Here is a 13,372-nt window from a genome sequence, read left to right as displayed (position 1 = left end):
AGTGCAGTCCACACCATCCTCCAGATCATTAATAAAGATATTAAACAAAACCGGCCCCAGGACCGACCCTTGGGGCACTCCGCTTGAAACCGGCTGCCAACTAGACATGGAGCCATTGATCACTACCCGTTGAGCCCGACGATCTAGCCAGCTTTCTATCCACCTTACAGTCCATTCATCCAGCCCATACTTCTTTAACTTGGTGGCAAGAATACTGTGGGAGACAGTATCAAAAGCTTTGCTAAAGTCAAGGAATAACACATCCACTGCTTTCCCCTCATCCACAGAGCCAGTTATCTCATCATAGAAGGCAATTAGGTTAGTCAGGCACGACTTCCCCTTCGTGAATCCATGCTGACTGTTCCTGATCACTTTCCTCTCCTCTAAATGTTTCATAATTGATTCCTTGAGGACCTGCTCCATGATTTTTCCAGGGACTGAGGTGAGGCTGACTGGCCTGTAGTTCCCCGGATCCTCCTTCTTCCCTTTTTTAAAGATGGGCACTACATTAGCCTTTTTCCAGTCATCTGGGACCTCCCCCGATCGCCATGAGTTTTCAAAAATAATGGCTAATGGCTCTGCAATCTCACCCGCCAACTCCTTTAGCACCCTCGGATGCAGCGCATCCGGCCCCATGGACTTGTGCACGTCCAGTTTTTCTAAATAGTCCCGAACCACTTCTTTCTCCACAGAGGGTTGGTCACCTTCTCCCCATGCTGTACTGCCCAGTGCAGCAGTCTGGGAGCTGACCTTGTTCGTGAAGACAGAGGCAAAAAAATCATTGAGTACATTAGCTTTTTCCACATCCTCGGTCACTAGGTTGCCTCCCTCATTCAGTAAGGGGCCCACACTTTCCTTGATTTTCTTCTTGTTGCTAACATGCCTGAAGAAACCCTTCTTGTTACTCTTAACATCTCTTGCTAACTGCAACTCCAAGTGTGATTTGGCCTTCCTGATTTCACTCCTGCACGCCTGAGCAATATTTTTATACTCCTCCCTGGTCATTTGTCCAATCTTCCACTTCTTGTAAACTTCTTTTTTGCGTTTAAGATCAGCAAGGATTTCACTGTTTAGCCAAGCTTGTCGCCTGCCATATTTACTATTCTTTCTACACATCGGGATGGTTTGTTCCTGCAACCTCAATAAGGATTCTTTAAAATACAGCCAGCTCTCCTGGACCCCTTTGCCCTTCATGTTATTCTCCCAGGGGATCCTGCCCATCTGTTCCCTGAGGGAGTCAAAGTCTGCTTTTCTGAAGTCCAGGGTCCGTATTCTGCTGCTCTCCTTTCTTCCTTGTGTCAGGATCCTGAACTCGACCATCTCATGGTCACTGCCTCCCAGGTTCCCATCCACTTTTGCTTCCCCTACTAGTTCTTCTCTGTTTGTGAGTAGCAGGTCAAGAAAAGCTTTGCCCCTAGTTGGTTCCTCCAGCACTTGCACCAGGAAATTGTCCCCTACACTATCCAAAAATTTCCTGGATTGCCTGTGCACCGCTGTATTGCTCTCCCAGCAGATATCAGGGTGATTAAAGTCTCCCATGAGAACCAGGGCCTGCGATCTAGCAACTTCTGCTAGTTGCCAGAAGAAAGCCTCGTCCACCTCATCCCCCTGGTCTGGTGGTCTATAGCAGACTCCAACCATGACATCACCCTTGTTGCTCACACTTCTCAACTTTATCCAGAGACTCTCAGGTTTTTCTGCAGTTTCATACCGGAGCTCTGAGAAGGTCATACTCCTCTCTTACATACAACGCAACTCCCCCACCTTTTCTGCCCTGCCTGTCCTTCCTGAACAGTTTATATCCATCCATGACAGTACTCCAGTCATGTGAGTTATCCCACCAAGTCTCTGTTATTCCAATCACATCATAGTTCCCTGACTGTGCCAGGACTTCCAGTTCTCCCTGCTTGTTTCCCAGGCTTCTTGCATTTGTGTATAGGCACTTAAGATAACTCATCGATCGTCCCTCTTTCTCAGCATGAGACAGGAGTCCTCCCCTCTTGCACTCTCCTGCTTGTGCTTCCTCCCAGGATCCCATTTCCCCACTTACCTCAGGGCTTTGGTCTCCTTCCCCCGGTGAACCTAGTTTAAAGCCCTCCTCACTAGGTTAGCCAGCCTGCTGGCGAAGATGCTCTTCCCTCTCTTAGTTAGGTGGAGCCCATCTCTGCCTAGCACTCCTTCTTCTTGGAACACCATCCCATAGCTAGTCAACAATGGCCCTTTCCCATAGCACCACGGGAAGCTGTTTACAAATGGGGCTGGGGTGGGGAATGTTTTCACTCCCAAACTATGGAATCTCTCACGTGGGGCCCCAGACCCCATCAGCTACTTTAAATACTTGATGACCAATGCCGAGCACAGTAAAAGTACATTAGCGGCCGTGTGGTTTGATGATCCAGTGTGTGTGTGTGTGTGTGTGTGTGTGGTGGTGGGGGTTCTACATGCCCCTTTTTTTCCGTGTCAGAGCACTTTTAATGAGAACTTTCCCCATGTCCCCTAGGCAACTCAATGTGATATCAGTCTCCTGAGGGTAACAGAGGCGGAAAGGAAGGAGATGCTGCAAGCGTCTGGCAATAGACCCGGTCCTTGGGTTGCTATGTTGTGTACTGCAATGATGCCAGCAGAATTAATTAAGGAGTTGTGTGGGAAGTGTCCTACCATGGTGGAAGAAATAAGACTTCCCTGCCCAGGTGGCAGGGAGGGGAGAGAGGGGCTCGGGACTCCGGCAGCATAGGGAAGGTAGATGTGTGCGAGGTCTCAAGTAGAAGGGGCGGTGCTGGGGGATAGCCTCCCCCAAGGAGTGGCTCATGCACCTCCCATGCCCACAGGGATGAAATCCCATTGCTCAACTCTTCGAGGGAAACACGTCTAATCTGCACATTAGCTAGAATACATGGAGAGAACTGAATCTTCTCACACTGCGGCTTACGTTTTTAATTCCAAGTTGATTCACTCTTCATAACTTTAAGGAATATAAAACCTGTGATTTCAGTTAAAAAGAATTATTTTATTTGGCATTCCCTGTGATCAGCTGCCATGTAGAGATCATTAACAAGGATATATAAAACATTGGACACACGAACCTTTGCATCCCCCGATTCCCAGTACACAGTATAACCGCCGCTTTCCCAGCCTTCCTCCTCTGCTATGCCCAGTGCCCCCATGCTATAATAGAGCTTCCCCTTTCCCATTCTAACCCTCTGCTGCCCCCAATGTCCCTTTGCCCAAGGTACATTCTTTCATGTGCAACTGGCACTGTACAAAAACAGGATGTACAACAGTACACTCTTGGAAACAAACAAACCCTTAACATCATTCTGGATGTATTATCAGGAGTGTTGTAAGCAAGATATGAGACACACTTCTTTCATTCTATACTACGCTTATTAAGCCTGCACTGGAGTATTGTGTCCAGTTCAGGAAAGATTGGGGACAAATTGGAGAAAGTCCAGAGAAAAGCAACAAAAATGACTAAAGGTCTAGAAAACATGACCTATGAGGGAAGATTGAAAAAAATGGGTTTGTTTAGTCTGGAGAACAGAAGACTAAGAGGGGACATGACAACTGTTTTCAAGTACATAAACGATTGTTACAAGAAGAGGGTGAAAAGTTGTTCTCCTTAATTGCTTAGGATAGGACAAGAATCAATGGGCTTAAATTGCAGCAAGGGCATGTCAAACTTCCCTGCCCACTCTGAACTCTGGGGTACAGATGTGTGGACCTGCATGAAAGACCCCCTAAGCTTATATTCCACCAGTTTTGGTTAAAAACTTCCCCAATGCACAATTTCCTTTCCTTGTCTTTGGATGGTATTGCTGTCCTTGGATGGTAAACAAACATTCAGAGAGGGGCAACTTGGAGCCCTATTCCCCCCCCCCAAATATCCCCCCAAGCCCTTCACCCCCTTTCCTGGAGGGGAGGTGGCTTGAGAATAATATATCAACCAATACGTTAACAAAGTGAGCACAGACCAAATCCCTGTTTTTTAGGACACTGAAAATCAATCAGGTTCTTAAAAGAATAATTTTATTTTTTTAAAAAAGTAAAAGAATCACACTTGCAAAATCAAGATGGAAGATAACTTTACAGGGTAAATAAAAAGATTTTAAACACAGAGGATTCCCCTCTGACTCTGCTTCCCAGTTACAAAACAGGAATAAAATTACCTCTTAGCACAGGGAAAATTGACAAGCTAAAACAAAAGATAATCTAATGCATTTCCTTGCCTTACTTACAATTTCTGTAATTTTAGATGTATCACTTCAGGATCTTGTGAGGAGCTGCTTTACCTGCTTGGTCTCTCTGTTTGTCCTGAGAGGGAACCAACAAAGAGAGCACAAACAACCCCCCCCCCCCCATTTGAAAGTAGATTCTTTACCCATTGGTCCTTCTGGTCATGTGCCAATTAGATTAATTGAACTGATTAACCCCTTACAGGTAAGTGATTCTGTACCTCTGGCCAGGAGGGATTTTATGTTACTGCATTCATAAAGGTTGTTACCCTTCCCTTTATATTTTTTGACAGGGCAATATAGGTTGGACATTAGGAAAAACTTCCTAACTGCCAGTGTGGTTAAGCACTGGACTAAATTGTTTCGCAAGGTTGTGGAATCTCCGTCATTGGAGGTTTCTGAGAACAGGTCAGACAAACAGGTGTCAGGGATGATCTCGTAATGATGTGGTCCTGCCTTGAGTGCAGGGGACTGGACTAGATGACCAGCTGAGGTCCCTTCCAGTCCTACTCTTCTATGATTCTGTTAATGGAAAAAACATTTTCATTGGATTATCGGAATTTGTTTCTAAGCCACGAACGTACGGATGTATTTTCACTGGGACTCACACAAGGTTTCCACTCAGATTTTGCACCAGGATAACTATTTTGGTTAGTGGTGCGAATGTATTATTCAAATAGTTATACCGCTATAACCTCTCGTGCAGACACAGTTTAACAATAGATCACTTATTCCCCTTCCCATGTGGGAATGAACTATCCCACCAGAAGCACCATCACATCAGTATCATTGAATCTACTTGGTGTAGACTAGTGGACATCTCACGGCTCCCCCAGAGGACTCAGGGAAGCCCAGAACACAGCCCCTCACCTCAGTTTCCCTTCTTCATTCCCCATATAATGGAGGAATTTCCCTGGTCTCATGGTTTTCCCTGCAGGAGCCTCTATCACTCTCTGAAGTCTCACTTCAGCCTCCTGTGTTTTCCTCTGATTCTGGCTCCCTTCAGCCCTTTATTGGAAATGACCTGATTCCCCTCAGGTGGGGACCCTTCTCTAACCAGGGCTGGCTTGGCCCCTGCTCTGCAGTGCAAGTCAGGCATAGGCAGATATAGGTAACGTGGTGCAACTTCTCTGTGTAGGCAAGCCCTGACACATTTATTTCTCATTCTGGACATGAAGAGTACAGATAATGGGACGTCTGACAAGAGACAACAGAAAGAGAAGACTTAGTTTAGTTCTTTTATTGCATGATGCTCTCGGTGACAGACACACAGTTATTAGGGTCTCATGGAACAAGGTAAAACCTGAGAAGGAACTGGTGGAAAACATCCCCTGGGAGTGGAAGGAATTCTCACGCTAGTGGTTTGGCTCTAAATGTACAGGCTGGATTTTCCCATAAGAGGCTGATGTTAGGCATTCAAATCCTATGGGCAGTGAATGGGAGTTGGGCACCTATCACCCTTCCTTCCATTGTCAATTAGAACTGGACGTGGTGGAGCAGACAGGGCACTGGCCTGGGACTTTGGAGAGTTAGTTTTCTGCCACGAGCCCACTGAGTGATTCACCTCAGGTAATGTCACCTCATTCTGCCTGCGTTCCCCAGCTATAACATGAGGTTAAGGGTGTGGAGTTAGGGCTAGAATCACAAAGCTCCCACTTTAGGCACCCAAATCCCAGAGTCTGGCCCCCAGGATTCACAAACCTAGCTCGGCTGCTGGGAAATCCTGCAGGCACCCAAGTGTTTGCAGTAAACAGGTGGTAGGTGCCCCTGGATGTGCCCTCTGCAGCCCCACACCAGGCATCTGCACACCGAAGCCCCAGAGCGATGCACAAACCTGTGGAAGGTGGGTGTTCCCATGCCTGACTCTATTCAGGACCAGAATTTTCATTTCATGGGAAATTCCATGAGTTCAAATTTTTGTTTTCATTCCAATTTTGACTTTTTATTTTAAATTTTATTTTGAGATTTTATGTATATTTTATTACTTTTTATGTCATCCATTTTATTTTCTAGTCTATTCTACTGTTTCCTTTTTATATTATATTTCATTTTGAATTATTTTATAAAATTATTGTTTATTCCCCCTACACAAACTTTTGAAGAAATTTCCCATGGAACATTTAGATCTTGACAATTTGACATTTTCTGATAGTAAAAAACTTCCATCAAAAATTATCGATCTTCATTAGCACATATCGGAGAATCTTGTTCCAGAACTATAGGCCCCTGATTGGTCTATTGGAGTGAATGATAACCACCAGAACACATGTTCCAGCAGTTACAGAAGAACACAAATATCCACTTATTTCTGACTGCAAAACAAACTAGAGGATCGTTTTTCCCAGTCCTCTCCTAGCATAATTTGCTCCCTAATCATACAGTAAGGTCTCGTCCAATTTATCACAAGTGTGAAAAATTTGTGTCATGAAACTTTTGTGTCTCATAATGCCCAAATGTTGAATATTTGTGGCTCACACAACTGTATTTTGGAAAATGAGGTTTTTAAAAAATTAATCTCTGGCAAAAATATTGCAGACAGGGATGAAATCCCACTGCTTAACTCTTCGAAGGATGTACATTTAATCGGAAACTGGCTAGAATACAGAGACAGACCAAAATCTTCTCGGACCATGGCTTAAATTTTAAATTCCAAGTTGTTTGACTGCATAACTTAAGGAATATTTTTTAACTGAAATCAGGGGTTTAATCATTACTACTGGCTATTTACCATTCACTGTGATCAGCTGCTGTGTTGAGATCCAAAGGAAGGACACAGAAAACATTGTCCATATTACTCTTGGCTTCCTCCTAACGCCCATTGTACACCATGGCCATGCCTTTACCAAACTTCACCCTCTACTCTCCCTAGTCTCCATGATACAGTACAACTGCCCTTTTCCTATCTCTGCAGCCCCCAATGCCCCTTGGCCTGGGTACATTTTTGCCTGTGCAGCTGGCGCTGAAGCTGGTACCACGGTTTCTATTTTTAGTGAACAAGCTAGAGTACAGCTAGAGCGGCTATAGGAGATGCCATTCACACCCCTGGCTGCAGTGTAGATGCACCCCACATATGTAAACTGAATTATTCAGTCAGGTCTCTTTCCGTCAGTCGGCTGGTTTTGACTTGGCAAATCAGTGTAAATTCTCAGCATGCCATTTTAATACAGAATAGACAGGTTCCTTGGATTCCTGGAGTCCTTTTCAAAGCCACAAACATACTGATGTAGTTGCACAGGAATTCACTTACGCGAGGTCTCCACACAGACTTTGCACCAGGATCACTATTCGGGTTAGTTGTGTGACATTGTTTTGGAAACACTTCTACCAGTACAGCCTCTAGCTCGGACACAGCGAACCAATATCGATGTCCCTTGGTCTGGTATAGCTTTACATCAGTGTAGTTGTATCCAGTCAGATTAGATGAGTGTACCCCACACCGCGCCCCCTGGAGGCCTCAGGGAAGCCCAGAATACAGCCCCTCACCTCAGTTTCCCTTCTTTGATACCCAAATAAACTCCACACAGGTTTTTTCCAGTCCAATAGCAATAGCCCCCCATTTAGGTTTCATTTATTAAGTTAACATTCAGAACTAAAATGTAGATGACACCGTCTCTCCAGTTGCCTACACCGCAAACTCCCACCATTGGGTCTGAATCCTGCCCGCCTTAGCAGGCCACTCCCAGCACTTCCTAGCTGGAGCAATTCCCCCAGTCACATGGTTTTCCCTCATTCACACTCTGAACTTTCACTTCAGCCTCCTGAGTTTCCCTCTTCCCCAATCCCCCTTCTGCCCTTTATTGGAAGTGGCCTGATTCCCCTCAGGTGGGGACCCCTCTCTAACCAGGGCTGGCTTGGCCCCGGCTCTCCAGTCCATGGGCACATGGCCCTGTCACAGGCAGGGATAGGCCAATATAGTTTAAGTGGTGCAATTTCTATGTGTAGACAAGCCTTGATGGATTTATTCCTCACACTGGACACAAAGGGGAGAGATAAGGGGACATCTGACAAGAGAGACAGCAGAAAGAACTCAGTTTAGTTCTCATATTGCACGATACTTTTGGTGACAGAGACACAGTTATTGGGTCACTGAGAAAATGGAGAAACACGAGAAGGAACTGCTAGAAAACATCCCCTGGGAAAGTTCTCAGGATACTGGCTCGGCTGTAAATGTAAAGGCTGAGCTTTCCCATAAAAGGCAGATGTTAGGCACCCAAATCCTATGGATAGTCAATGAGAGTTGGGCACCATACACCCTTCGGTCCCATTGTCAAATACAATTGGATGTGGTGGAGCAGACAGGGCACTGGATTAGGACTCTGGGTAGTTGGTTTACTGCCACGAACACACTCCGACCCTCTGGGATTCACAACCCCAGGTTGGCTGATGGCAAACTCTGCAGGCACCCAAGTGTTTCCCGTAAATGGGCTTCAGGTGCCACTGGTTGTGCCCTGTGGAGCCCCACATCAGGGATCCGGACGCCGAGGCCCCAGAGCGATGTACAAACCTGAGGAAGGTGCACGTTCTCCTTCCTGACTCTCCTTCAGGGCCCCATTTGGCCGGCCAGGTGCCCAGAGGCTTTGAAAACTCCCAATCAGACCCTAAGTATCTGGAAACAACTGGCCCTGAATTATTGCTGAAAAATGGACAAATACGAGTCCTGTGCTGGTGTCCTGTTTCTGGGGCACAGGTCAGGAGGTTTCCTTTGCCTTTTCTCTTCCTTTGAGTGAAGCCTGGGGATGAAATACACTCTATGAAAAAAGAAGAACAGGAGTACTTGTGGCACCTTAGAGACTAACAAATTTATTAGAGCATAAGCTTTCGTGGACTACAGCCCACTTCTTCGGATGCATCCAAAGAAGTGGGCTGTAGTCCACGAAAGCTTATGCTCTAATAAATTTGTTAGTCTCTAAGGTGCCACAAGTACTCCTGTTCTTCTTTTTGCGGATACAGACTAACACAGCTGCTACTCTGAACTCTATGAAAAAAAAGTTAATTATTCAATTTTCTAACATTGGAGTTCCATGCAAACCTGTATTTTTAGAATGCAGGCATCTTATTTTTCAGGGGTTTGTGTGTATATCTAGAAGTCTCTCACCCTACCCGGAATAGATGCCCAGTGTTCCAGCTGAGTCCACTTCATCTGCACCCTCTCACTGAGCACAATCTCCCCTCATTCTCTGAACTTTGAGCAGCCACAAATTCAAGTCTCCCACATGCCCCATAGTACCCACCTGTGGCATCTTATATAGGTCCTAAAAAGGCTGAAGTCACAGGATTTAAGAGGTCTCTCCATCTCCACTTTCTCCCACAGCTATGACCCTGTAAAAGCATGACTTGAAGACCAATGAAGCTCAGAGAAATACAACCTGGGACTTCAGCAGTCTTTGGTTCAGGCCCTACCCCAGCCCATGTTACATCTATTTTAACCAAAAGAAACTGACTGGTTCGCATGGTCCAAACATGAATTTCCTGCAAGCTTCCCTCAGGTCCTCCTGGACCTTCTTCTTTCTCAGGCTGTAGATGAGGGGATTGACCAGGGGAGTCAGGACTGTGTAGATAACAGACAGAACTTTCTTGAAGTCACTCAGGATGTTGGTGGTTGGGAACATATAGACAATCAGCAGAGTTCCATAAAAAATGTTCACCACGATGAGGTGGGAGGAGCAGGTGGAAAAGGCCTGTTCCCTTCTGGTGGTGGATGGGATTCTCAGGATGGTGACGATGATGCAGATACAGGACATCAAGGTAAGTAGGAATGGGACCAGTGAGGAAAGGAAAGTGAGTGTGAAACCCAATGTTTCCATCAGGTGAGGGTTATTGCAGGAGAGCTTTACAAGGGGGATAAAATCACAAAAGAAATGATCAATAATGTTGGGGCCACAGAATGTTAAATGAGATATCAACAATGTTGATATGCCACTACATAGGAAGCCTCCTATCCAAGAGCCACCTGCAAGTTGGAGGCAGGCCCTGCCACTCATACGGGCTGCATAATGCAGTGGATTGCATATCGCTAAATATCGATCGTAAGACATCACCGACAGGAGAAGGCATTCTGTAGCAAGCACAGAAGCAAAGAAATAAAATTGTGTGACACACCCATTGAATGAAATAGTCCTGTCCCCAATCAGGAGACCAGCCAGCACCGTGGGCAGGATGGTGGAGGTGTAGCAGGTTTCCAAGCAGGACAAGTTCCCCAGGAAGAAGTACATGGGGGTGTGAAGGTGCTGATCTGTCACAACTAGCGCAGAGATCAGGATGTTCCCAGCCATGGTCACGATGTAGATAACGAGAAACAGCAGGAAGAGAAGAGTTTGTAGCTCAGGGAGATTCCCAAATCCTCGTAGGATGAATTCTGTGAAAACCGTTTGATTCACTTGCTCTGGGTTTGCCATGCGGTCCAACTAGGGGAAAGAAACAAAAATTTACAATGGAATCTGTAGAGGATACATTTTCATCATGCTTTAGCATCAATTTAGTTCCATAAATATTCCATAAGGCTCCTCATCCTGTGGGGTCAGTGAAGAACCAAGACTCTGGAGGCTAATTTCCTATTCAGATCTTTGAGTTTCCATTATCACCCTCCTCTGGTCAGTTAAGAGATCGATGCAGACAGAAAACCACACACACCGCTGTGCATATTTATGTCAAAATTGTCAAGTCGTTTGTAATTTCGACAAGTGGTCCCCATGGCTCACCAGGGTGGACTGTGACTTCTTGCACTGCAAACATATTATCAGTTCAACTAATGGCTAGCAGGCTCTAGTGGACTCAGCCAAGAGATGAGACAGTGACCAACACGCTGTCATAGCAGGTTACGTTAGTCTCCATCAGACAATGTCCAGCCCTTTCCTGCTTTTATTCTTTTTCCATTTTTTGACATTGATCCTAGACCGCTCCAGAGAAGGAGTGAGACTCGTCACTGAGCTGTTGCATCACAAACTGATGCCAAATTTATAATTCATTCTCCTTATGGTGTCCTTTGCCAGCATCACAACCACCGTGGTGTTTTGGTTACTTTCCCTCAGAAACACTCGCCAGTTGAATCTCGTTTTGTTTCTGTCTGCAATTGACTGGTTCCTCAGTCCTGCTTAGAATTTGCTTCCGCTACCCGGCTGATGTTGTCTGCCACCGTGATTAACTTCACGTTCCGGGTGAAGGGGGATTATGAATTCGCACAGGACCCACAACCCAATGAGCTAGCTCCTCAAACTGGCTGCCCCCCACTCTATGATCGCTCTATTATAAAGCTATTTTATCCAATACCCCGGTCCCCCAGCTCATGGCTTTGCTCTGTTACTGAATCCCATTGGTTTTGGAAACTGAGCCACTCAGCCAGCCACATGGTAGTGCCAGTAGCGAAGGCAATCAGATATTTTCAAACAGTGTCCTAGTGATACAAAATGTCCAACACCATGTAACACCCGAATATGTCACATCAGTGCAACCCCGTCAGCCACTGTATAATTCCACTGACAATAATGGCATGTGTGTGATAAGATTTATTTTTACAGCCACTCAGTCTTCTGTGTGGCTCATTTTCCCCAGGCCTTCTAGACACTTATCAATTTCTCTCTTAATAATCAAACAACAATAATAAAATAGGAATCGTTAGGAAAACAATGGAACAATGTGTAGAATTAGAGAATTATTATTACAATCTCAGGGTAACTGCACATGTTTTCCCCCTCCATGGTCCACTCTGAGAGTTCCCAGTCATATCTCCAGCCGTCACTTGTCTCTCGGCAGGGACCCTTCTCCCAGTCTCATCTGACAGGGAGTTTTAAGACTGCACAGCTGCCTATCTTGCACAGGGAGGTCCCCAGCAAGCCAATCTACCTAACGCCCAGCACCACTGCGTTGCTTTCTCTCCAAGGCTATGAACAGGTATTGCTAACACTTCTGAGCTACCCCACAGCACATTTATTTTCAGGGTGAAAGCATTACTGAGGAACAGATCATTAAATGACAACAAACAGATTTAAAACAAACATCAAACACACCAGGAGTCACCCAGCAGCCTTATGGGGCCAAAGTGGGGCCAAGTCTTCTTGGCCCCCGCATCGTGGACAGAGATCCTGTTCATTTATGTGTTTCCTAGGGCTGGTCTACACTTAAAACTTAGATCAACTTAGCTACATCTCTCAGGGATAAGGACAATTTTACGCCTTCTGCAACGCAGTCAAGTCGACCTCCCCCCACAAACAGTAGACACCGCTAGGTTGAGGATACAATTCTTCTGTTGACCGAGTCTCACCGTGCCTCCATGGGTCACAACTGAGAATACCAAATGCAAAACAAACTGCTGAGAAATGGGGCAGACACACCCCAAAACTAGTGGTTATTCTTCCATAAGATATACCAAACCACCAACAAAATAAACTTCTGTCTCACCATACTGGCTAATAAGAAGTCAAAAAGAAGTCTTCTTGGGCATTCCAGTCCTTGTACCACCACCAAAACACTAGACTTAATGAGGAGGGGTTATTTAAACCAATTGCATCAAACTAAAGGGTTCTTCTAATCCTAAAGGACCAGCCACATACCCAGGTGAATATATAACTCAGATCTTACCCAATAATCACGCTGTGGCCAATTCTTTAGTATTTACAATCTAAAGGTTTACTTATAAAAAGAAAGGAAGAAAAGTAAGGGTTACAATTGGTTAAATGAATCAAATACATACCATAAATGCGAAGTTCTTGGATGAGGCTTGTAGCAGTGATGGAATAAACTGCTGGCTTGTTAAGTATTTGGTTGCTTCTGAATCATTGGAAGATCCTCAGTCCCATGTTTAGAATGCTCCCATTAGTACAAGTTCATCATAGTCCAGAAGTTGGAGCAGGAAAGAGGCCAATTCTCATAATGTCAAATACAAAAATGATACATGCATACAAATAACACAGTCATATTCAGCAAATCATCACTTTCGTATTGACGACTTACTTAACACACATTGTATAAGATTTGTTCCAATTGTACAACAGTGGGAGCAACAATAATCTACATGATCATATTTTAATCAGATAACATCACATCGCCAATACAAAATTGATGCTGGAAGGGGTGTCCCAGACACTGCTGAATGCATCATAGAAACTTCCCATTCTTAGTTCTGTATTACTACAGCTTCAAAACCA

General features: G+C 45.1%; 1 protein-coding gene across 1 annotated transcript; it reads right to left on the bottom strand.

The window, feature by feature from the left end:
* Nucleotides 1-9,649: 9,649 nt before the first annotated feature.
* Nucleotides 9,650-10,630, bottom strand: LOC103306569 (olfactory receptor 5AP2-like). The gene has a single exon (XM_008174323.2). It carries the CDS (start codon nt 10,625-10,627, stop codon nt 9,650-9,652), a length of 978 nt encoding a protein of 325 aa, XP_008172545.1. The 5' UTR covers nt 10,628-10,630.
* Between the last annotated feature and the right edge of the window lie 2,742 nt (nt 10,631-13,372).

The sequence above is a fragment of the Chrysemys picta genome, chromosome 13, assembly GCF_011386835.1.
Source record: "Chrysemys picta bellii isolate R12L10 chromosome 13, ASM1138683v2, whole genome shotgun sequence".
Taxonomy (NCBI): domain Eukaryota; kingdom Metazoa; phylum Chordata; order Testudines; family Emydidae; genus Chrysemys; species Chrysemys picta.
This window is presented reverse-complemented; position numbering and strand designations above follow the sequence as displayed.

Coding starts and splice junctions, on each gene's coding strand:
- LOC103306569 (XM_008174323.2), bottom strand. CDS start 10,627: ATGGCAAACCCAGAGCAAGTGAATCAAACGGTTTTCACAGAATTCATC.